Raw genomic sequence first — 25755 nt, forward strand, 5'->3', positions numbered from 1 at the left:
GATGCCAAGTGTTGGGACAAAAGAAATAAATCTCACACTGTAAGACTCCTATACTGTATAAACAATGAATATAATAATATAAGCTAAGAGGCTAAGACTCTAATTGTACGCTGTTGTACGGAGCTTGTGAGTTTGACATGCCTGCGCTATGTCACTCGATCAACTTCTTTTTGTTGTTTACACCACTGTTTAAACCAACAAAGCGTACGTTTTTCCTTGCCTCTACTTGGTATTCGCTGAAATTCTTCTATTTTTCCTTATGCTTTTGCCATTGCCTTTTCATAGAAGGCTGAGCTTAAGGGCTATTTATATTGATTTGCATATTCAAAGAGGTGTAATTCTGGGAGGAGTTGGGGCGGGACAGCAGGCGCGTGTGCGTGCATTTCTTTTCACACTGACTGGGATTTATGGAGCGGAAGAACATGGAAGTTGGCGTTTGCACAGATTTAAGTATCTGGATTTTTTTTGTGCGTAAGCACATTTCCGCTTTTGTCAGCACACCATGTTATAGTGTGAATTCTATGCACGGCTTTATGCATGAGGCCCCTGGTATGTGAAGCAAGCCCTTGTGGGACACGTCATTGCTGGCATTTGGTAGCTTTGCTAGGTTAGTGCCAGGTCTGTTTGGAGCTTTTAATGGCATATACCATGAGCTGTGCGATTTCCTTATGAATTCACATACCCAGAAGGTCCTGTGAGACTTTTTTTTAGTGTATCTGCTGAGATGCAATACTAAGCAAGACACTGCTCTTGTAAATAAGATGCATCTGTTGTTGTGTTTGCATCTTAGGAACTGGAAAAGGACTGATACTCTTAATTTCATTGGCTAGTACTGTGTAGTGTCAGACAATAGCCTAAAAATAACTTGTATGGCACTAAGGGTGATACAATGGATCAGCGGTTTTCCACTTGTGTAGTGGGTAACGGGCCTATTAATTGTATTATTCAATAAAGATAAAACCAGGGAAGTACAACTTGTCATTTTAAATAATGTACTTTCACTTAATTATGGACTCACGCAAGTAGAATTTTAAACAGTCCCTTTTGATAAAATTATGTTCCATTGTGGGTAACACTAAGTTGGGTACTACCAATAATGCCTCTTTCAGTCACATACTGTTATGTAATAAGACCTTACGAAAGTGTTTTTTGGTCTTAGAAAAGTATCAGAAAAGTAGATAATAATGTCTGTGCAGCATGGCATGTTAAGAGCCTTTCATATGCTGGTAAAATTAATTGTGAATACAAGACCTACATTTGGTCTTATTAAAAATTAATTAAGGATACAGAAGTGTTATACTGAAGTATGAAATATGCAGGAATTATCACCCACATAGATAGATAGATAGATCTTTTATTTATTTAAAGGGGAAAAATCAGCTGTTACAGAATACCACAAACAGAAGTATTATAACAAACAACAATAACCCCCCCCAAACACACACAAGAATTACAGAAAAGAAAAAACCTCAGATGTTGCTAATGACAAGTGAGCACTCACAGTGAGACATTATGTAGGCATATTGCCTTAGGTGAGAAGGAGACCCAGTAGCTTTTATTCATACACTTCTGCTCAATAATTATTTGGCTTCAAGTTCTTAAAGTTAGTGTTAGTGAGAGAATGGCCAGATTTGTTCATAATGGCTCTCAGTTTTTCTTCATTCTCTTCTCCACTACTACCTCCAGTGTGTCGTGAATATATCCCATAAATGAGTGTGCCTTTTAATTAGCTTGTTGATTTGGTGGGCCTCTCATGAAGTGATGTCATCAGCCCAGCAGTCCATTTTGTTAAAAACTGCACTGGCTATCCCATTATATACAGTAATATGTGCAAGATGTCACTACCAACATTAAATAAACAATATGACAATATTACTGTTATGTTATTATTAAAACTATATATTATTTAATTATTACTACTGAAGAAAATCAACTCTTAAGATACTTTGATCAAGACCCAAAAGAAGTTGAGCCTAAAGGTGTTTTTTGATGACTGATTTAGTCCAGTTAGGCTCTACTTAAACAAGCAGTCTGGAGCCACACTGTAGGATCACTAAGTAAAATGGAGACGGTGAGATACACGGCCACTATTGTAGAGGTTATCAGCAAGTTGGGTTTGAATAGAGAAAACCATATGAATTAAAACTTGATTTTGGGATATGGAATTTCACTTCATTGGAAAAAAAATGAGCTAAGAAGACACAGTGGAACTCTCTTGTGCATATAGCCCTGGCTCTGATACAATACATCTGCCTTTTGGGGTACCACAGGAGGTGGGTTTCAAAACAGTGGAATTTGTAGCAATGCATGAGACAGTTAAAGTAGCCTTGAATTGTTGGCTAACTATCGTTTATGAGTCAACAGACTGTGAAAATTTGAAATTAATGAGGATGAGGAGAGGTTGGGTGTACCCTGAGGAATAGTTTTACCTCTGGAAGAACAGCTCCCACATCTTTGGGGGTTTGCTGGAACATAGGAGTCTGAATGGACTCTGTTCAAGATGTGGTTTTGGTTACAAGGAGCTGAAGCCATAAGGTCAACACTGTTTGTCATGGTATTAACAGTGGAGTTCATCAAATGTCACAGAAGCTGTCAAGTTAAAGAATGCATTTTAAGCTGTGCTAGCAGAAAGGTCTTATAAATTAAATGTTTGGTAACAACAGACCAGGCAGAGGGCATTTGTGGTTGAGGCAAAGTCACAAGTGTGGGAAGAATTTATAAAACACCTTGGAAAATAACTAACTTGAGTGACCATAAAAAATACTGCAAATGTATCTGGTAACTTGGAAAGGCCCTGACACAGTATGTTCTCATGCTGACCTTTACTGTTATATTCTGTAAATGGCACTTTGAGGAATTTCTGAACCCACTGTTGCAGATAGGAATGTTACAGGGGCTGAGATGAGCTGCAGTATCCAGCCCACAATCAAAAATGAGATCTGGCTAGAACAATGCTCAGTTTCATTTTTAAGGTGTTATGTAGTCAGGTCAGTATTATGCAAAAAAGGTGACAGCATTTTTAAAAATTGGAACTATACAATATTTTCTAGCTATTATAAGTCAAGTAAACATATAAGCCTTCTGCGTGGGAGTGCTTGTCACATTTAGGAGGTACAGTAAATTTTGTGAATCTGAAATAAGCTTTTGACTACATACCCTGTAGTATCTTGTAGTGCTGCTTAAAGTACAGGGTTTCAGGTTTGCTGCTGTGTGCCAGTAGTTTTCACCTGTGGACTTAAGACTCTCCCAAGTGTGTCCCATCCATTGTGTGATATTCAACAACAGGCTAGCACAAAGCACCAGAGGACTAAAAGTCATGCCCATGCTGGTTGCCAACAATGATCTTCCCTTGGCCATATCAAACTTATATCTGGAGCATCAAATACATGAATGTAAAACTCTTGGGATTCCACTCAGCACTTCCACATTCAATATAATTGTTCTCTCTTTTGAAAATGGTTATTTTCTGTAAATGAGAATGAATCACCCTTGGCAGGTTGTGGAATTCATGACCTGCACAGTGTAATTAACTACTGAGTGTACAGAAGACCATAGCACTGACCAATGGATTGGTACAGCAAGAAGTATATAGTAAATGTTAAAAACTTGAACACAACTCTTGGTTACAACCTAGGTAGTATTTCCTATCCAATAGGGCTTTGGTCAGTAACCTAAAATCTAAAGAATGAAACTGTAAGTAAAAATGTGTAGAATGAGGCTACTACACAACTAAGCTGGGTTCAATCTGCGAGATAAAATGAGGACTTTGACAATCTTGATGAAGCACTTTCAGTCATGACAAGTTACATAAGCTGGTCTGGACATCTGGTTAGCAAGCCTCCTTGGCACTGCTTATGTGAAGGAACCCAGGACACATTTGTGGGGTTTTAAGTTTTTAGTTGATTTGGGGGTGCTAAAGTCCTTGAGTCCTCCTGCTGGGGAAACAAACGCCTGGTGTGCCCAGCTAAACCCTCAACAAGATAAACAGTATAGAATACAAGATATTCAAAGATAGTGAGCTATAACTTATATATAATTTAGGAGCAAAAACATTAATTTTGTTAACATTTGGAAAATTTCACAGGTAAATGCTTGCATAATATAAATGAAGTGAATTTAATTGATCCGGAATTGAAGAATGTGTCATAAATGTTCACTGTGCTGAAAACCTACTGGTTAAAGAGTGAAAAAGAAAGAAAAAAAAAAAAACTCATAACAGTTACAAATCTATAATTTAACAAATTTTAGTGAGAGAAAAGAAGAGCAAGAATAAGCAATACTGTGCAAATATTTTTAAATTTACTATATTTTCTGAATATTTAAATCATTTACAAAGGCTGAAATTATCTTTTACAGAAATATACTTTAAAAATATGAACTTTAATATTAAGTTCAAGTATATAAATGTTACATGCCTAAATCTTATTAAAGGCTTGATATGAACTGCACATTAAATCTATATACTCTTTTTCTCTTTCATATGTTAATCATTTATACTGTATATAGTGACTTTAAAAAAAGAAAAGAAAAAAAAAAACAAAAACATTTCTTTAAATAAACTTAGCCCTAAAACGGAGGTGGAATTCATTACCCAGTACTCTAGCTGGTAATCCTTTGCAATTGCAGTTATTCTTTTGTATTTTTTCCCCCATCTGTAGGTGAATGAAGATAACAGCCAATGTGTTAACACATGGCTGCTAACTGGATAAGGAGGTGTATTAGAAATAATTTTACTGGCACAATTCCACCTTTTCAAAATGAAAATGAGTAATTTTCACAATCTCATTGAGGAACCAGCAGCATAACAGTCAGAATAAAATAGCAGAAGTGGTGCACCTGATTGTTTATTTTTGAAAAAATCATGATTGAAAAGAACTGTCACATTCAGTTTTTCCTTCTTTGCCTAAAACGTAGTCTCCTGCATCATGGGCACTACAATTATTCACTTCTCTATTTTCAAGGTATGAGTTGCACAAAAGAAGGGCCAAGTTCATTACAGTGGCTGATGTGCAAGTTATCCTGTTATTGTAAACACTGATAGATCTCAGAAATATTGGTAATGGGTCATTTCATTTTCGCTGAAGGTTCCCATTTGTATGGAAAGAAGGAACATTTTCAGAGGCACTCTAGGAGCATGGACAATGCAAAATGCCTACGCAGGAAATAACTGGTTCCTTTAAACTGCATGCTGTCCAAAGCCCTCAAAGCCCTGTGTCATTGTAAGTTGGAGTGGCAAACTTTACGATGCTTTGTGCATTTTCTTCCACAAGAGGTCGCCATTTCACTTCCCCAGTGAGCAGCAAGTCCTCACCATCAAGAGAGTCCAAATACTGCATCTAAAAAACACAAAAGACAAAGTGAAAGTGGAAAAGTCATCAACTGGAATTCTTGTCTAGATTGCTTTAAATGCAAACATAAATTAATGAAACTAATCTGTGCACCTCACGCTGCATGTCACAATTTTATGGACTTGTTACTTTTTTTTATACCTTATCAAGTACTCCTGGGTTCTTATATAAATTTAGACTTTTTGTATGGGTTAAGATTAATAGAGATTTAATGGTACAAAGTTTTCTTTATACTATTAAAAAGTGATTCTTAAATTACCACGTCTAATCCTATTTATTCTCAAAAGAATTAATTATTATCATTTAAAATAGATCCCTACTCCTGTAAACAGGATTAAGCAAATTTGATAAGGGATTGATGGATTTAAAGTGGATAACTTCATACATTGCTTTGTGTAAGAAAATGCTAGAATTAATTTAAGGGTTGTTATGGCAATTTATAACATTTTTAAATGTGGGTTGTTAGGATAGTTGAGTTAGGTCTCAAAAGATTCCACCATTGTGGATTAAGTCTCACATCTATAAATCAGTGTAATGAAAAAAAGGGTAAAATGTAAGTACTGAGATTCACGGATATGTCATAATCACTTTTCACAAACAAAACTTGATGTTTTCATTTTTGTCCTCAGATTTTAATCTTTACAAATTAGGTGGTTCTAAAAATAGTTCTTCTGTTTTGCATTGCATTCTGAATATCAATCCAAAATTACTAGCAATGTTAATGTCTTTGACTGCCTTTTACTTTTTTTCATCTGATTTTCTAAGCTCATATTAATGAAAATATTCTTTTTATAAAATGCTCAAATAAAAATTGTGCATATTTCCAGTTCAATCATCAAATTTGGTTAATGGAGGGTGTTAGAACTGTATGTTGATGAACAGCTGTTGACACATATGGGTTTAGACCTCTTCTAGAGTCTACTTTTTCCTGACATCTGGCCATGTACGCATATGACATACTGACATATGACAACACCTTCACCCAGACAAATTTTCATTTAAAGTGAAACAAAACAGCATTCATTCTAAAGATCAGAAATGTAATTGCAGGCATTACTCATACCTTCAAATGCTCAATCATAAAACTTTTACGAAATGTCATAGCTACACTGAAGCCAAAATAAAATAATCAAATGTACACATTTAAATACACTATGGCAGGCGACCTTGTACAGCTGCAGCAGAGTCACCAAATAAGCTGAAGCAGCAGGTAACATTATATAGAACTGTCCACAAACAGGCAGCAGCAGGCAGAATATCATATCATCTGGGAGCCAGGACACATAGCCAATTGGCCTAAAGCTTTGAAGCACTGATGGCCTTTACTAGCCTCTGCCATAATTACAGTGCTACATTCATATTTTGCTTACTGCTAAAGGCACTTAAACCTGATACAAAAGTTGTTGGGCTCTAAAATCACATTTTGAACTGCACTGCCTATATAAATTTACTAAATGAAGGAGAAAGGGTATAAGTGACACAGCAAAGGAAGTAGAAGCCCACCAGACAATTGCACAGGGAACAACAGGCAGGGTACAAACATAGATACCTCTGGCCCTATACTTTTAAGAGGCACTGTTTTAACAGAATCAGAATGTCAAAGACAAACAACTAAATTACATGGACTGATAACACTAAAAAGCATTAAAAAGTCTTTAATCTGAATACTCTCAATAACATTTCATATATACAATAGAGGAACATAGTGAAAAACAAACTTGCACACCATTTACAATAATTACTACTTCAAAATGCAGAATAATCAAAACTGGCTTACAAAATTCTCCCAGAAGCTACCAGCAACAACAAATTTAGATACTGAAAAAACTTTTTCTAAATGTAATATTGCGAGATCAGACTTGCTCATGCTGTCATAAATTTTAATTGATGAGGAAATCTGGGCACACCAATTGCAATGAAATTCTGGAGAAAATCTAGCCTACTTAAAATACTGATCACTATCTAAGAGCCATTTTTTGTGAGGCAACTAATCCTAAAAAAAAATACAAAAAATTTTTTGTTGTACTCCAGAAAATAAAATAAACAACGTTCCTTTTAATGAACAGGCAGCCTGACACTTACTCGTATAACTTACACATGCTGTATCAGCTTTGGCAGATAGGCTGGTCATACTGTAAAAAACACCAGTTACTTCATTACACCTGAATTTTGTAACTATTTCCCATTCTCTGTTTCGTACTGATGACATGTTGTGGCTATGAAATGATATGCATATTAAAAGTGTTTGAGAACACTTGCTACTGATGGTAGCAGACAAACCATGAAACCACTGCTTTACTGATATATTAATAAAACTTATTGTGTACTGTGCTATATGAACTTGCCTGTTCATCAGTAGAATAGACTCTGTTACATATCCATCCATCCATTTTCAATCCCTCTTATACTAAGTGGGATCACAGAGAAGCTGGAATGTATCCCAGCAAGCATCACGTGAAAGGCCGGAGCAATTTCTAGGCAGGATGCCAGTCCATTGCAGGGTGAACAACCACACATGTGACAATTTATCGGCACCAATCCATCTAACTTCTATTTGGGTTAGATCTCTTTGGGTTATGGGCAGGAAATCAGACCAGTTGGGGGGGCAGGGTGTTTGGGGACTGGGTTTTGAACAGGATCCACAAAGATATGGGGAGGATATGCAAGCTTCACACAGGGAAAACCATGGACATGAACCCCAGTCTCCTTGTTGTGAGGCAGCAGAACTACTACAACACCACCATTCCCCCACTCCCCCTTATCTAGGAGGTCCATTTTTTCCAGAAATGTCAAATTTTTTTTTTGTATTACACTCATTTTGTTAACCTAATTTTGCATATATTGCTTAATAAAGCTATTGATGTTTTCTACCTTCTACCTTTGTGATTAATAAAATGTTATTTAGCATTTTTATTAAAGCAGACCTGAATGCACATATGTAAATGTTTCATGACTTTGAACTTTGGTATTATTCTTTTAGATCTGTAAATGTTTACAAGCAAACTCTGCTTGACTTCTGAGAAAAGATACACTTTATCAAACATCACTGTAAATTCAACTGAATCAAAACCTGTGGAGCCAGTTTCTAATCAACAATGAAGAATTTTAGATACTGCAGTGCAAATCAAAACATGGCCTTTCTTTGTCCTTGCTCTGCATAGAAGTAGGAATTGTTGGGAACACCATGATATACTACCATAATGAAACCTGGGTCACTATATAGTAATGCCGATTTGTTTTGTTTTGTAATATAAGTAATATAACTGCACCCAATAAAAGCAGCACTTATTTGGACTATCATCTTTTTTTATTACCTCGCAGAATGTCATTGCAGTTCAGGCTGTGTTTTCAAGTCACATACTAACTGAGGCTAATCTATAACGTAGTGAACAAAGCACACACAGGATGCGTGTGTACACTGATGCTGCGCGTCACAAGCAATTTCATCTGAGGCAATGTTTATGGTACACTACCTATAGGAATGTAAAAACAATACATGTAAGTATGAAAAAAACTGTTTCTTTCACACTTCCAGAGATGTGGTAAAAATAAACGTCCTACAACTTGTCCTCAGTGTATCAATTACACAGAGTGACAAAAATACAGCAATAGTACATTGTATAATTTTTTTCTTCAGCTCTATATCCTAATACTCTCAGAAATCCACTTTAAATTAGGCAAGCCACTGGCTGACATTTATATTACATATGCGCGGTAAGAATGTTAATGTTTGAGGTCAGATGGGATCAAGACACAAGCCAATTAACACAAGTATACTTTAATTACCTAAGCATGAGAATCTACATGTTGCCATCACAGTATCAACTGAGTGATGTGTGCTACATTATGTCAAACACAAAGTGTTACATTTAAAATAAAAAATTCTAATTTCGACTTGTATGGATTTTTTTAAAAGTTAACATTTTCCTGTCCTGTTGTCACATGCATGTTTTGAAAAGTACAATTCACAGAACTTTCTAAATTTTCCTCTGTAAGCTTTCCTAATCTGTCTTCTTTTAATTCAGTCTGGGAAGAAAATCTGAGTAAGACAAGGTACTAGTGGTGCCGTACACCTTTCATCTTTTAACAGGTGTCTAATAAGGCACATATATTGAAAACGTGTTCATTGTTCATCCCCAATCCATGGTATTTTACAATGTTGCCTAAGAGATCTAAAATATCAATGGTGTTCCTTGGCGATATTGGTGTTACTGTGCCTTTGCCATGTAGTTGAAAATCACAAGAGCTATTACAACATTCATTGCTAAAATAGCATAAATTACTGTGATTTAACATAGCTGGCCAATACACTTGGTATACAAGTTTGAATCTATTCACTTACACCTTTCCCAAGGATTGCAATTATAAGAAAAACGAATGCTCATGTACAAAGCTGTTTACTTTTTGATCAATTTATTATAACTTTTAAAATACCTAGATTTTTTTTTCCAAGTTGCAAATTATGGCCAGATTACTATATATAAATTATATCAAAGGAAATGATTAAAAGCAGTTAAATTCTAGGCGATTTTTAGTTTAAGTATGGCAAAATGTATCTATTATTCATTTACTCTTATGTAAAAAGACTTCCACAAAGGCTTATTTTTTCTTAATTATGATTGTAAAGCATTAGTAAATTAGGTTGGGCATCTTCTGCAGTGTAGCATATGAAGAATATTTGATATACTTATGACTATGAATCATTCACAGGTATTATACTTAACTAAACAGTATAAGGATAAATGCTTCACTTAGGCCATTTCTGACTTTTCCAAAGTGCACTTATTTTAGTATGCCACATTTCACAGATGAGTAACAACTTTACTGATACTTTGTAAGTGTTATTAACACCAAATTAAGATTTTATTACTTAAGAGTAAATGAGTATTAGATGCACATGTAATAGATGCAATAGATGTAGTACCTAAAATGTTACCAAAAATTTTAAAAATTTTAAACGGGTGGCAACTTTCTACAGATCATGTTGTGACAGGTGTCCTAAGTTTTAAACCTTTTAAAAATATGCAATACAGATATGCAGCACTATACATGGTATCAACAGTGCATGCTGGTTACTAATGACTTTAAACACATGACATTTCTACTGTTGCAGTGTTCTCACTGGGATATTGTAATTATATAGTCACTGTGTTAAGATGAAAAGCGGATTCCTTTGTTAGTCTGTTGCAACACTACCTAAATTTTAACAGCAGGCAAGTTTTATTTTGACCAGCCATTAACTCCTAATGAGACGACGTATTCACATGTAAATGTATAGTCAAACCAAGTAACCTGGGAAATCATAAAAATCAAACTACAGCAAGTGGCCAAAGTGAAGGTTTCTGTATGGTTTAACTAACAATTTTTTTTTGGTATTAAATTTATATTAAGTAAATAGCAAATGTAAGTTACAGTAAATCAAACATAACCATGAAAATAGCTTAACTTAAAGCTAGGGTTATCTTTGCAGTGATTGTGTCCAAACACAACAATATGTACTGGAAAAAGTAACGATAATGAGCAGAAAGATCCAAAAGAAGGAAAACTTGAAGGGTAAATGTAATACTATTAGACAGGCGAAGAAAGAGAATGTGTCACAGCCTGCCAAAAGGCTGAAACTTCAAGACATTCCCAGTACACATGTAAAATAGTACCTGGCAGTTTAGAAGAGCAAAGAGAACAAAGGGGATCATTAGGAAGACCCACAGAAAACCATTTTACAGGGAGTGATATAAAAGAGATGCATACATTTGGATGGTGCATGATGTTGATTGAGATTTCTAGTTCTTAAAAATCAGGACCCAATCAAGAGAAACAGCATGACAAATTGCATTAACCAGACTGACTGAATGGCAAGGACTTGAAAGCAGCCTTGTATAAAAAGACACAAGTAACAGAGACAAATTTTGTCTGAGTGGACAGTGAATGAGGAAAAAATTAAAAGAGGAGAGCAGAGAAGACAGAGAAATACCACAAGGCCTTTCAACTAATCAGAGTTGGAGAAGAAAGAAAAAAATAGGAAAATGACTTTGAAAATTTGGAACTCAGAGACTTGAACGTTCTGAGCCCCAAGCCATAAAAACTTTCAACAAGAGTGACAATTGCTATGCTCTGCTCAACCCGGGATTGATGAAGGTTTACCTCCTATGTGTAGGCAGGAGTTTTAAAAAAAATTGGGGTATGTGAATGAAAATCTGGGGAGGGACCTACGTGTTTATCTACTCTGCACCAAACTTTGAGTACAAAAAGATTAATGGACCTAATTTAAGGGATTGTTGTTTTATATTCATGGAAGAAAAGATAAGAAGTGAGAAAGATTTGGGGCAGACCAGGTTCAATTCAATTTAAAATCAGAACAGGCAGCTTCCAGGACATGCCAGCCAGGAACCAAATAGAGCAAGGTAAATGCATAGTAACATAAATCCAAATCAGGTAGGACCACTCACCAAAAGACCTGCCACACATCAAGATCAAGTGTTTGACTGAGGGTCTTTCACCATTCCAAAGAAATCAAAACAGAGAGATCAAACTTATTTTATGGGGGTCACAGCACTAACAAAATTGAACTGAAGTGCAGTGTTAATTTTAATAATAGCCAGTCTAGATTGGAAGAATGGAGACATGTGAGACCAGGAGGACTGAGTCTTTTTGGCACTCTTGAAAACATGTTGATAATTTGTTGCAGTGATATATTATAAAGAGGAAGAGATGTTAATCCTTAGATACTTGATGCTGTATACACATGGGCTATCCTGTGATGGAAATGATTCAATACTAGATGGCTTGAGAAGGAGAAGAAGAGACAAAATCCAATTAATTTTATTACCAGGCAGAGCTTCAAAAGAATGAAAACAACGCAGGATGTGAGAAAGGTCACATTGGGTGTTTCTAAGAAATAGGAAAATGTCATCAGCATTGAGGGAGATTTTGTGGTGGGTATCATTCACATTAATTGAGGAAGTTAACTCTTATTGGCAAATGCTAGAGGCTCCAGAGACAAATTAAACAGGAGAGGAGAATGTGAGTCTGGAACCTTTGAACATCTAAATGGGTCAAGATACAGTATTATAGAAATTAGTGTGTGGCTATCTGTATTCAAAGATCATGTATCCTTCTTCAGTGATGATGCAAGGCACTGATATACATTATTGTACTCTATATGTGAGAGTAAGGTAAGTTCCTTATAAAGGTCTACTTTTTTCAATCTCTTCCATTCCCCTTTTATTGGCATAGGCTTTTTGTGTTTCATTCTTTCAGTTCCTGTGTTGCCTTCTGGACTAAGAAACAACCCTCCTCAGGGTAGGTGCATGGGAGTATGGTGAACTTTTAATGTTCCAATTGATTATAATATTCTAGTACTTTGTAGGCCAAATGCTTTATATATATATTTGAATGCATATTACATTTTCTTGTTTTTAATCTTGGTCAGTCAAAAATACAAATGTTTTAAAGATAGCAATAATTGTCGAGTAGAATAAAAAAACTATGAAACAAAACAAACAACTGCACTGAAAACATCTACCTTTTCATGAAGGACTCGGTGAACTCAGCTTAGGTAACTCTCCTCATGGAATTGCTCAGCTCTTTGAAAATCGTGTAGCTTTAATTAAAGAAGTTGCCTTAGCTCATGGAATGAGTACTCAAAGAAAGTAATTACAGTGAGTAATGATACAAGTGGCTGCCAGCTTGCAGGCTCCCTCTCTATGTGATTTAACTGCTGTAGCAAGGGATGCGATTTTCTTTTCTACAGTTTGTCATTGGCAGTATAAGCATTTATATGGTGTAACATGAAACAACTTACAGTCTGTTCTAGTCTTCTTTTCTGCGGTTAATTTAAATGTTTCATGAAACTTTCCTGCTATATTGCACAGTATAATTCCATTTCACAGATGTGAACAGTCTATTGCCTGGTCAGCCAAAAGAAAAAAGACAACTTTGGGGGAGGTCAGCAAGACCACAAAACAGTCTGCTCCAAAATAATCAACATTGAACTTTCCAAACTTGTTTAAAATGTAAGTTCATTATAGTTAAATGACAACACATGCCATATACTGACAAATGAAGGCTAAGAGAAGAGCCAGCTGTGAAATGCTGGCAGAATTACAAGGTTGCATGATGGTGTTTAAGAGAAGAACCACCTCATAGGTAAAATATAGCCATATAGCTTTTGGTATTAATTAAAGCTATTTGATTGGTAAAGTACTTCTGCTCATAAACCTTTCTGCTTCTCCCTAGTTACAGTCCTAGTGCTTAGAAAATTTCTCTAACACTTACAGTACAATCTAAGGAAAAAATAAATTTGCACATTCAACCTGACACATTGTTGTTATCTAATTTAGCATTACATTACAAGATCTCATGAGATTTAACACACAGGAATGATTATCATCAATCTTTTTCGTTTTCCATTTCTACTTCTGTGTGGGGTCAATGTGTCTGATCAAGCATCTCCATACAGTGCAGTTCTACACATCCGCTCCAGTCAGAAACTTTTTCCTTCAAATCTACTTTTAACTTACTCATTCACCTCTATTTCACCCTCCCCTGTTTTATCTTTCCCTGTACTTCCAATCCCATCAATCTTTTTCTACACATATTCATTGACCATCTTCATTACATGTCAAAATCACTTCAACCTTCTTTCCTGTACTTTCCACACATCCATTTTACCATTCTCATTTCTGGCACATCCAACTTCTGCTCCTACACACCCTTCACTGTCCACGCCTCAGCTTCATATATCATTGCTGGTGTTACCACTGTCTTAAAGATCTTACCTTTATACTTTACCTTAATTCTGCAATTGCACAATACTTGTGATACTTTCTTCCAATTGTTCCATCCATGCTGCACACTATGTGCAATTTCTGTATCTAGTTTATACATTGTAGGATAAAAACGGGCATCCTGGCTGGGGAGAAGCATGGTTTAATTACCCAGACGAGAAGCCAGACTGGAAAGATGGATGGATAATAGCCAGTGAGATGAGAAAATAACTCTGTGCCCAGCCGGTATAAAATAATGGATGGACCAGCAAAACCTGAAAGTCGGGAGCAGTTCAATTCCCAATATGCCAGATGGCAGTGGTCCTCACATAAGAAACCAGTCATGACCCCTTCAGAGGCTGTCAGGGCCCCAACGTTCCAATAGAGGCTGCTGTTAGGGGAGGACCTCCCTACTTTCATTATGACTCAGAAGTGCATCCCAAAAGACATGGCGTGGCCCTGGAAGCATTTCCAGGTCCGGAATAAAAGGAAACCTACTGCCACATATGGACAAGCCAGAGTCAGGAGGCAGAAGTAAAAGATTTGTCTGGAAATAAGGTTACTTTGTGCAATAAAAACTTTTATTTTGCACCTGGGACTCTTTAGTGAGGTGTGTCTGGTGTTTTGGGGCTCAGTAGTGTCCCCTGTCTTTTACAACATTTTGGATTACCACCTATCCTGGGCATTTAATCTTATGCAGTCTTTTTAACAGTTCTCCCTGCAGGCTAACTTCTGAATTCTGATCATCATTAAACCTCACATATTATGTCTTCTTCCTGTTTATCTTCCAACCTCTGTCTTTCAAAGCACTTCTTCAACTTCCTTTCCACTACCTCCTTGTGGTGCTACAAAACACAATGTCTTCCGTAAAAAGCATGCATCACAGGTATAGATCTCTTATCCCTTGAGTCAATACCTCCATAACCTGCTCACAGAGGTGACGACACACTAAACAGAAAGAGGTTTTACAGGCTGACCTTTCTGTCAGATGTAGCTAACACCAGAGAACAGTTGCCATGTAAAGACACTAGTTAAAGATGTCTTAAATCTGTACAGTAAGAAAAAAAACTAATACTTGTTACCCAGCAGGTTAAGTCTGGAGGATGCAAGTAATCAAAAATGGGTCTTTTTCTACAATCCATTCTTAAACAGGTAACTTCAAGAATGTTTAAGTATCCTTTTAAAGGAATACTCAACCCAAAAATGGTATTTTTGTGTTACATATGTTTATATGTTACAAATACTTTGTAGTGGAGGCCAAGAAAAAAAATAAATCTCATATTTTCGTGGAGAAATTACATAATGAGAATTCAAGCTGAACAGTCACTGTGGCGACCGGTTCTGGAAAATGACAATCAGTGTGAGAAATATCCATGGAAAAAAGGAAAAAAACTCACTCAACTTGTGCCACATAATCCACGTGTTCATTTTCCTTTGGTATGGTCCAAATGCGCAAAATGTGTGCATTTTTGGTAAAATATTATTAACAGTTACTTCCTGAAATAAAATCAACAGGAAAGAAGTCTTTCTCATAACGACGTGTGCTTGAATTGAAGACAGAAATCTTGGGCAATGAATGAGGAGGAGTGCCAGATCTTCAATACATTCAGCTTCCTAACCTATCCTATAGGTTTAGTGCTCTAGAGTCTGAGGTCGCATTGAGTCACATTACACAGGAGTACCTACTATTTTACATTAGAAATGTGAAAAAAATCAGTCTATCCTAATCTTAAATGACTGCTATTTTCTAAACCACAATACTGTTTTTTAAAGTCTTTTAAATGCTTGTAGACCCTTGTGCAAATTAATTGAAACAAACTCTGAAAATAACAAAAATCAGTTTGCTCAATTTTTTTATTATGAATAATATTCAAATATTCACATCAGTACATGATATGACCTCCTTGACTCTTGTGAAGAATCTGGATGTTATCTGGCATGCAATCCACCAATTTTGAAAAGTCTTGGAGGATTATAAGATATCTGTGTCAAACTTAAATTACTGTCTGAATCATCTTCTCCATGCTTGTGCAGTCCATTCCACAAAGTCGTTGCTTACAAAAAGACCAAATATTTTCAACTGGATTTACTTCAGGAGAGTTTCCAGGCCACTCCGTTCATTTTAATTCACATCGAAAAACTTCCACACGTTTTGATGTGTGAAATGGGGCCAGATCTTGTTGAAAAACACCTGATCCATCGGGAAGTAACTTATTCAGTTCTGGAACAACTTTTCTACAGAAAATTTCAATGTACTGTGGCTAGCGCATCATGCCCTCAAATGGTTGCATGCAACTATTGCCATAACAGCTGAAGCAACCCCAAAACATCTTTTTTTTTGGGTGATTCACACAATGTGGTGTTTTTCAACAATATCTGGCCCTGTGTCACACATCAAAACAACTGAAGAAATTTTTCGATTGGAATCAAATGAACATACAGGAGTGGCCTGAACCTAACTGAAAATGTGTGGTCTATTTATAAGGAACAATTTCATGGAATGGACAGGTAAACTATGGAGAAGATAATTCAGGACTTAATTCAGGTTTGGTACTGAGATCCCAAAGTACACCAAGACTGTTCAAAATTGGTGGATTTCATGCTAAATTGCATTCAGATGCTTTTTAAGAGCTGAGGCATGTAGTGATGCAAATATATGAATATTATTCATAATAAAAAAATTCAGCAAAACTAATTTTTGTTGTTTTCAGAATCTGTTTTAATTAATTTGCACAAGGGTGTACTATTTTTCATTTGTCAACACTGCAGGAGCTGGAGCAAGTACTCTCTGTTCAAACCAAGACATGTAGAAGAGAATAAGTGCTATGTAGAGGGTAATAGTTAAGGACTATAGAATATCAGAAGGGGAAAAATAAGGGTCTGTTGCTTGTGTGCACAACAAAATGTTTTTATGGGGACTGTCAACATTTTATATGGGTCCTGTACAACATAATATATATTTTGGAATAAGGGGAAATATACACAAAAAGTTATATGGTTCTAAAGTTTATTATTGTGAGCTTCAGTACTTACCTGCTTTCGGACATACTCCACCATTAACTCCAGCTGATGAGGGTCTTCACACTCTTTATTGAACAAGTTTCTCCAGAGCGCTGCAGCCAGCACACTATCATTAGATAATATTCCCTAAAAAACAAACCGAAAAGATTATTGTTGGACTCTTCTACAGACTTCCTAAAGACCACTGTTTTAAGCTACATTTGAATTTTAAATGCCCCATGATATATAACTGTTGCCTCCCACCATCCTAGGATTGGTCCTTGCTTTGGGAATGATGTGGTCAGGATAGACTGCAGACCCTCGTTACCCTAAGTTTGGATTGAATGGGTTCTGAAAAGAAAACAAACAAAAAACTGAATAGATGGATCTAAAGTACATTCTATTGCACTTACATTTAATCAGGTATTAATGATAATTTGGATTACTGGCAGCTCTGAAATGCAATTGACTTTTCCCACCTATGGCTGTGGCTTGCCCAGTATTCAAGGCATATCCATGTTCTGGTTTCTTTCCAATTAAGCAGTTTATCACAAATATTATCTTTCACTAAAACAAGAAATTGATTTGAATTACTTTAATATTTTTTTAAATCTGCAATAGCATTAGTGAACTCAAGTTATTGCTGGACTGAACAGTATTCAATATCACAAACTAAACAGTTGCAGTTTTTTCTGACTGTGATCATTATTCAAGTTTAAAAGTTTCCAAAGGCAATGCTGAGATGAATGACAAAAGTGAAAGCTGAAAAGTCCCTGGGAGACCTCATTTGTGACAGAGTCAAGAACTGCCCAAACACTTGTAAAACAGAAACACTCGTTAATGAAAAATGGAGCAGCAGATACAAGTGTCTTGACACATTTTGCAACCTATCAAAAATATAAAACTTTTAGCAATATTGACCTGGCCAAGAAAACCACTGATGTACCACAAATATTAAGACACTGTCTTCTTATTTAGTAGTCTTAGATATTTTCATAAGCAAACCTATAGTCTAAATTGGCCAAGGAGCAGGTTCATATATAAACCATGACAGGTTGCGGATGCCCGAGATACTTTTGCCAAATTCATTGTGGAGCATGTAAATTGCCAACAAAGCTAGTTAACATTTGCAGTCACACCCTCTTACAACAATGATATGCATTCTTTCTCACTAACCTAAACATGTGCACCATGTGGAGTTAAATCTGACACAGTGTTGATTAGCAGTGATTATGAAAATTTTGACAGATAAGAAAATTTCAAAAACAGAAGGACGGATGAATGACAACATTATGAGTGGCTTCACAGATACACAGTCAAGATGTGAAAACTACAAAATACAAAACAATTTCTACCACATACAATCTTCAATAAGAAAAGAATTAGACATCAGAAAATCAGATAGTGAATGTAAGGGTATTTAGAAGCAATGCACTGATTTGTTACATTGGAGGTTACATATAATTTCAGTGTAAGTAATGTTCATTTCCACAATTTTTGGTGAAAGATGACACCTTAATTGAAAACACTAGTCCTTACCTCTATAACATCATGATACAGATAACAGTGCATTTGCCATTTTAATGATAGTGTGCTATTCTGTCACCTCAAGCCCACATATTTCACACAAGTCCATAGAAATGAGAAGTCTTGTATTCTTGCCTCTTTTGTACTTTGCTATAGTTTTACTTCTATGATGCTTGTGCCAAAATTCCAACATATCAAAGCAATGTCAGCATAAAGGCTGCTTGTAGTGTAAACATTCAACCAACTGCAAATACACTTCTTTATAATGATGAATAGTATTTTGTTAGGCAAGGTCTATCACTTCACAGTAATAATTAAGTAAAGTCTTAAACATTAAGAGTACATTGACCCAGTGTACATACTGTAAGTGTTCTTATACCTTAACTCAGTAGTGGTTTTCTGCTACAAAATCAATCATACTATTAAGTTTTTTCTGTTTTAAACAAAAGACACAGAAGTGCAAAGTACTTGTATTGCCATGCTGCGGATCATGTCAGTTGTCATGCCTTTATAGAATAAAGGGACTTTGCTTAGATCCTTTGTGACCATGCTGCAATTACAATAACAATTTCCATGTGAATGAATGGATACTTTAAAAAAAAAATGGCTGTGGTGGGGAGGTCTAAAACATTGAGATTATTGAATTTTTGGATGATTACAATACTTTCCCTATGAGAAGGTAAATCAGACTCAGGGAGGCTAAAACGTTGAAATTCATCAAGATCTCAAGGCCAAACTTTGGGACGATTACAATATTTTCCCTATACTTTGTATATGAGAAAGTAAAAAAGAAGGCATAGTTTATGAAAGCATGTGCACTTTTACTGAATTATCTTCCTTTGTGTGAAGGTATGTCCTGTGAAATGTAATGTAAAAAAACTAGAATACTTTGAGACTTAGTTAGACTTTGTAATTACTGTATAATAATGAAAGAGGGTCTGATTGGGTGATATACATTAAGTCCTCTATACAGTATTTGGCTCTTTGTAAAGTCTGAAAAAATGCAGAAAGAACACATACAGAGATCGCAATATTAAATGCTAACTGAAAATATATAGAGAAATATCTGCAAATATGTATGTTATTAAATATGCTAAAAACTAAAATAGAAACAGAACATTTAAAGGTGGACTTTGTAATTACTGTATATTGATTTGACAGTGTATATTCTGTGGATCATCTGAGGCATTAACTATTATTATACAAGGCAAAATGATAACAATAAATCCATCCATCCATTTTCTAAAGCTTGTTTTCATTTCCCAGGGTTGTGGGAAGTTGTAAATAACATTCTCAGATGGCCCAGCCATGATATTGAGGCGTACACAAGTAAAATAGTCTACTCACCTCATCATATCCAAAAATAGCAGCATAAAAATTCTCTGTCATTACTCGTATGCTTTCCTTTAAAGACACTGAATCAATCTATAAAAGGAAAAAATAGCAATCAGAGATAACCAGATGTTGTATGCATCTTTATATTAATTTACTATAAGATAAGAACTTAATGAATAAGCCATTTAGGCTGTCCAGCTCATTTAATTAGCTAATAGCAATGCTGTCCAACTATTTCAGACATTATTTAGAAACTATTTAGAGCTCTGCTTCAGCTACATGACTCAGCAGTTTGTTTCAAGAGCTTCAATTAAAAAATTATTATATGAACAGATTTTGTTAGTTCCATATATGTTAATCCATTTCTATTTTGTTTTCTTTGTATTTTAACATATCTGTGTCCTTAGGTGCAGTAATTCTGCATCTAGAACTCTGTAATATTATTACTTGCATTTTAGCTGATGACTTGTCACAGCACTCTGTGCCTGTGCTTGGTAAAGAGCACAATACAAAAATAAATTTGACTGAATTTTATTTCAAATTCCATGGATTTGAATACACGTGAAAATAAGCATACAAGCTATGTTTTATAAAACCTGAAACTGCAGTGAGACGCATGTGTACAAACTTCTTTTCACATGTTATCAGTATGTTACTGTTTGGCCATTTTCAACAGGATTTAATTTTTCATCCTGGTCGAGAGAATCACTTATGAAGGTAAGAGGTTTACACGAAAGCAAAAACAAATAAATAAGGAAAAAAAAAAAAACATAAGGTTCAGCTAACAACAAGTGTTAAAAACTCATTAAACCTAAAGGCAAGATGGACAACCTGATCAAGGCCACCTAAATGAAAATGCCTTAACAAATACTGCAGGTCAGCTGATGGGTGAGGCAGAAAGACTTTGGAAAATATGCAACAGGACTGTTTTATTCCATTTAAATAAATGCTGATTTTGCTGTTGACAATAATGAAATACCCTCCATTTGAATATCATTATTTAAAATATCACTTGGTTAAAATGTGACATTTATTGATACCAGTCGTTTTTTTCTTAATCACTAATTAGAGTACTAGGTTCACTATAAAACTAATCAAATCTCAGAAGAGTAAGAAATTCAACAACAATGTACTATGCAGAAAGCACGCTTTCAGACTGGATGGACATTTTTTGCTCATGATAATAAATAGCTCATTGAGGGGTTTTTGGCTATCAAAGTCCATCCTTATGGACTCCTGCCAGTATCTGCATTGCATCCTTGAAAATGTTATTATGTATAATCATGTTATTCCAGCACATCTGTAAAGTGTATCTGTGTATGGATTTCTTGCAAAAGGAACTGTCTGTCTACTCACAATAGAAATTTACCTGCTGTCATGACCACAATTTGTGCACTTCTACAGTTCATCAATTTCTTCTATTATGAAAGGAATAAATGTTGATTTAGGAGGTGCTGATCCATATATCATAATATTTTGCAATGAAGCTATGAACTAGAGACGCAAAAATACTGTGTTTACTATTTAGTGCTCAATAACATTGTTTAAAATTATTTCAATTTAATAAACTGTAATGACAAGTATCTTTCAATACTGAAGCAAATGTTGTAATGAAAGAAACTGCACAAAATTATTTTGATCAAATATATAATATCACATGACTGCTTGTTGCAAATTATCAGTATCAAAAATAAGGTAAAAGTATCAAAAATAAGGTAGAAGTATCAAAAATAAGGTAAGTGAGTTGGAGTTGTATGTAGCAGAGCATAATTATGATATTATAGCAATAACGGAAACCTGGCTAAATAACAAAGATGGGGATGAGTGTAACATAGAGGGATACACATTTTTTAGGAAGGATAGACAGAACAGAAAAGGAGGTGGGGTTGCTGTTTATGCCAAACAGGGTTTAAATGTAAGGCATCTTCAGTTGGATGATGAGCCCCATCTTAGTGAGGACATGTGGCTTCGCCTGGAAAATATTAGGGAAAAAGGTCTCATTTTAGGAGTGTGTTATAGACCACCCAATTCAGAAAGTAATTTCAACACACATCTTTTTAGTAATATCAAAAAGGCAAGTTTACAGGGGGATATTATAGTCATGGGGGACTTTAATTATCCAAATATTAACTGGGATAACCTTACAGATGGAGGAGCACAAGAGCAGGAGTTTTAGAAGTAATCAGCGACTGTTTTTTAACACAGCATGTTAAAGCACCAACAAGGGGTGAAGCCTATCTGGATTTAGTATTCTGTAATAATCAGGATAGAATTGAGGGTGTAGAGGTGATTGAACCACTAGGGTCAAGTGACCATAATGTAATACAGTTCTCAGTATTTTGTAAGAGTACAGATGCAAAGACTAAAATTGTTAAGTTGAACTTTAGTAGGGCTAATTTTGAGCAGATGCGACAAAGTCTAAGTAGGATAGACTGGGATAAGCTTTTAAATGTGGAGACAGTCGAGGAGCAGTGGAACAGGTTTAAAATGTTTTACATGTAATGCAGGACAGATACATACCTAAATTTGGAAGTAATAGGAAACTAAAAAAAACTCCACGATGGATTAATAAAGATTTAAAAAGAAGTTGCAAAGGAAAAACTGCTGTATAAGGCATATAAGACTAATGACTGCAAAGAGAACCGTAGCAGCGTATGAGAACATGAGGGCAACCATTAAGAAGGATATCAGAGAGGCTAAAAGACAGTTGGAGAGGAATATAGCAGATAAGGGAAAGAAGACCCCAAGAGATTCTTTCAGTATTTTAGTAGTAAAAGAACAGTTAAGGAGGAGGTCAAGTTCATCAGGAATAGTAAAGGGAATTAAAAGATACAGACAATGAAATAGCAGATGCCCTAAACTTACATTTTTCTGAGGTGTTTACAAGTGAGCAAGTGGATAACCTGCCAGAGGTAAACACAACTACTAAGGAGGTACTGAGGGATTTGGAAATTGTAGAGGGAGAAGTGCTGCTCAGATTAAATAAGATGAAATCAAACAAATCACCAGGCCCAGATAATATTTATCCTCGTGTTCTTAAGGAGGCTAGTGAGTACATATATAAACCCTTGACACATATTTTTAGGAAGTCACTGTGCACTGGAGAGATTCCAAAGGACTGGAAAATGGCAAATATCATCCCATTATATAAAAAGGGTGACAGGGCAGATCCAAGCAACTATAGGCCAGTAAGCTTAAAAAGCATCACAGGAAAATTAATGGAAGGAATTATTAAGGATAAGATTGAGCAACACATGACAAGGACAGGAGTTATTCTGAACAGTCAGCATGGGTTCAGAAGAGGGAGGTCGTGTTTTACTAACATGTTGGAATTCTATGAGGAGGCAACAAAAGGATACGATCAAAGTGGAGCTTATGATATTATTTATCTGGACTTTCAGAAAGCATTTGATAAGGTGCCACATGAGAGGTTGGGCATCAAGTTAAAAGAAGTGGGAGTTCAGGGTGATGTTTTTAGATGGGTGCAGAATTGGCTCAGACACAGGAAGCAGAGGGTGATGGTGCGAGGAACCTCATCAGAACTGGCGATGTTAAGAGTGGTGTTCCACAGGGGTCAGTGCTAGGGCGCTGCTATTTTTAATATATATAAATGATTTAGATAGGAATATAAGTAACAAGCTGGTTAAGTTTGCAGATGATACCAAGATAGGTGGATTAGCAGATAATTTGGAATCCGTTATATCATTACAGAAGGACTTGGATAGCATACAGGCTTGGGCAGATTTGTGGCAGATGAAATTTAATGTCAGTAAATGTAAAGTATTACACATAGGAAGTAAAAATATTAGGTTTGAATACACAATGGGCGGTCGGAAAATCGAGAGTACACCTTATGAGAAGGATTTAGGAGTCATAGTGGACTCCAAGCTATCAACTTCAAACAGTGTTCAGAAGCCATTAAGAAGGCTAACAGAATGTTAGGTTATATAGCACGATCTGTGGAGTACAAGTCCAAGGAGGTTATGCTCAACCTTTATAATGCACTGGTGAGGCCTCATCTTGAGTACTGTGTGCAGTTTTGGTCTCCAGGCTACAAAAGGACATAGCAGCACTAGAAAAGGTCCAGAGAAGAGCGACTAGGCTGATTCCAGGTCTACAGGGGTTGAATTATGAGGAAAGATTAAAAGAGCTGAGCCTTTACAGTTTAAGCAAAAGAAGATTAAGAGGTGACATGATTGAAGTGTTTAAAATTATGAAGGGAATTAGTACAGTGGATCGAGACTTGTATTTTAAAATGAGCTCATCAAGAACACGGGGACACAGTTGGAAACTTGTTAAGGGTAAATTTCGCACAAACATTAGGAAGTTTTTCTTTACACAAAGAACGATAGACACTTGGAATAAGCTACCAAGTAGTGTGGTAGACAGTAAGACGTTAGGGACTTTCAAAACTCGACTTGATGTTTTCTTGGAGGAAGCAAGTGGATAGGACTGGCGAGCTTTGTTGGGCTGAATGGCCTGTTCTCGTCTAGATTGTTCTAATTCTAAATCTAATTAAAATAGCTTCAATTGTATTTTTGTTAAATATTTACAGAATTTTAATTAAACAATTTTAAAATATTTAAAGTAGAAAAATAATCTTAAAGCTCATTACTCTGAAAGTACTTTTTTAGACTAAAAAAATAAAACTGAAAATGAAAGAAACCTAAATATTACAATTTTGTAACTTATTAAAGCAAAATCAGGAAATCAGAAACGTAAAACTTTATATGGTCCTAACAATGTAAAATTTTCTCAGACTAATATTTGTATTATATTACTTGTGAAAAGCAACTAAAATTTTGTAAAAACTAGGAAACAAGCTCCTTGGTGGATTGGAGTTTGTGGGAACTGTAAAGCCTGACAGTGCATCAGTCCTTCAAGCAACTGGCAACCAAGAGGAGGTATTAAACAGAAAAAGCAAAACATATGCTGAGATTTGTAATAGTGACTTCATGCAATTCCTTTGCTGTTTTAACAGTTTCATAAAAAGCATTTATTCAAACAGTAAAGCTTAAGATGGCATGGCTGTGCAAGAGTCTGTATACTAGAGCTATGCTTTTACCTATAAACCTGTCAACACCTTACAAATTCCCTTTAGGCTGTAAAGAGCACTAAATAATATTTCTCAGACAGTCAAATTAGCATATTTCTGAAGGAACAAGATATAGACTAACTTTCTCCAATACTTATGTAAAATACCACTAGTATGTAAAATATATAGTAATTGAAAAATTAGCAATAGCAAAATGTCTTCCTGATGTACTTCAGAGATATAAAAAAAAACTGCTTTGTTGCATATTTTTTTTCTGCTATGAGTTTAAAACACTTTTGATGGGGATTGACAGACTCCGGAACATAAAAGTCTTCTAAGCCTTTTTCAGTATCCGTACAAAATAATCACTATATTAAGGAAGATAACCGATTTGTAGTTATCTTTGAAATTGTAGATATCTGTCCAGGAATCACAAGCATAATTTCAAAGAGAATAGTTCACTTTTAATGCATGTAGCAATGATATAAACAAAAAATGTTTTTAAATAACAAAACAATTTGAAACAGGCTAGATTAGGATACTGTGTTTTGTAACATTTCAAAGACTCAGAAGTGATTTCATAACAATCATAATGCTTATATATCTAATATTTCTTTATATAACTTGACTCAGTACATTATGAAAGATGCATTTGTTGGACTTATGGATCAAGATTTTACTTTACCTACAAATGTTTATGCATGCACATTAATTACTCTATGTCCTGTAAATATATATACAATTA

At 35.4% G+C, this 25755-nt stretch overlaps 1 protein-coding gene across 1 annotated transcript in view; it reads right to left on the reverse strand.

The window, feature by feature from the left end:
* Positions 1-4288: 4288 nt before the first annotated feature.
* Positions 4289-25755, reverse strand: part of LOC120543496 (ubiquinol-cytochrome-c reductase complex assembly factor 1) — a 54411-nt gene continuing 32944 nt past the window's right edge. The window contains exons 7-9 of the mRNA XM_039776571.1: positions 19988-20065; positions 17147-17260; positions 4289-5336 (exon numbers count right to left, since the gene is read on the reverse strand). Of these exons, the coding sequence (XP_039632505.1) occupies positions 5202-5336; positions 17147-17260; positions 19988-20065 (327 nt within the window). The 3' untranslated portion in view covers positions 4289-5201. The remainder of the gene's footprint in view (positions 5337-17146; positions 17261-19987; positions 20066-25755) is intronic.

This window comes from Polypterus senegalus, chromosome 14 (assembly GCF_016835505.1).
Source record: "Polypterus senegalus isolate Bchr_013 chromosome 14, ASM1683550v1, whole genome shotgun sequence".
NCBI lineage: Eukaryota > Metazoa > Chordata > Cladistia > Polypteriformes > Polypteridae > Polypterus > Polypterus senegalus.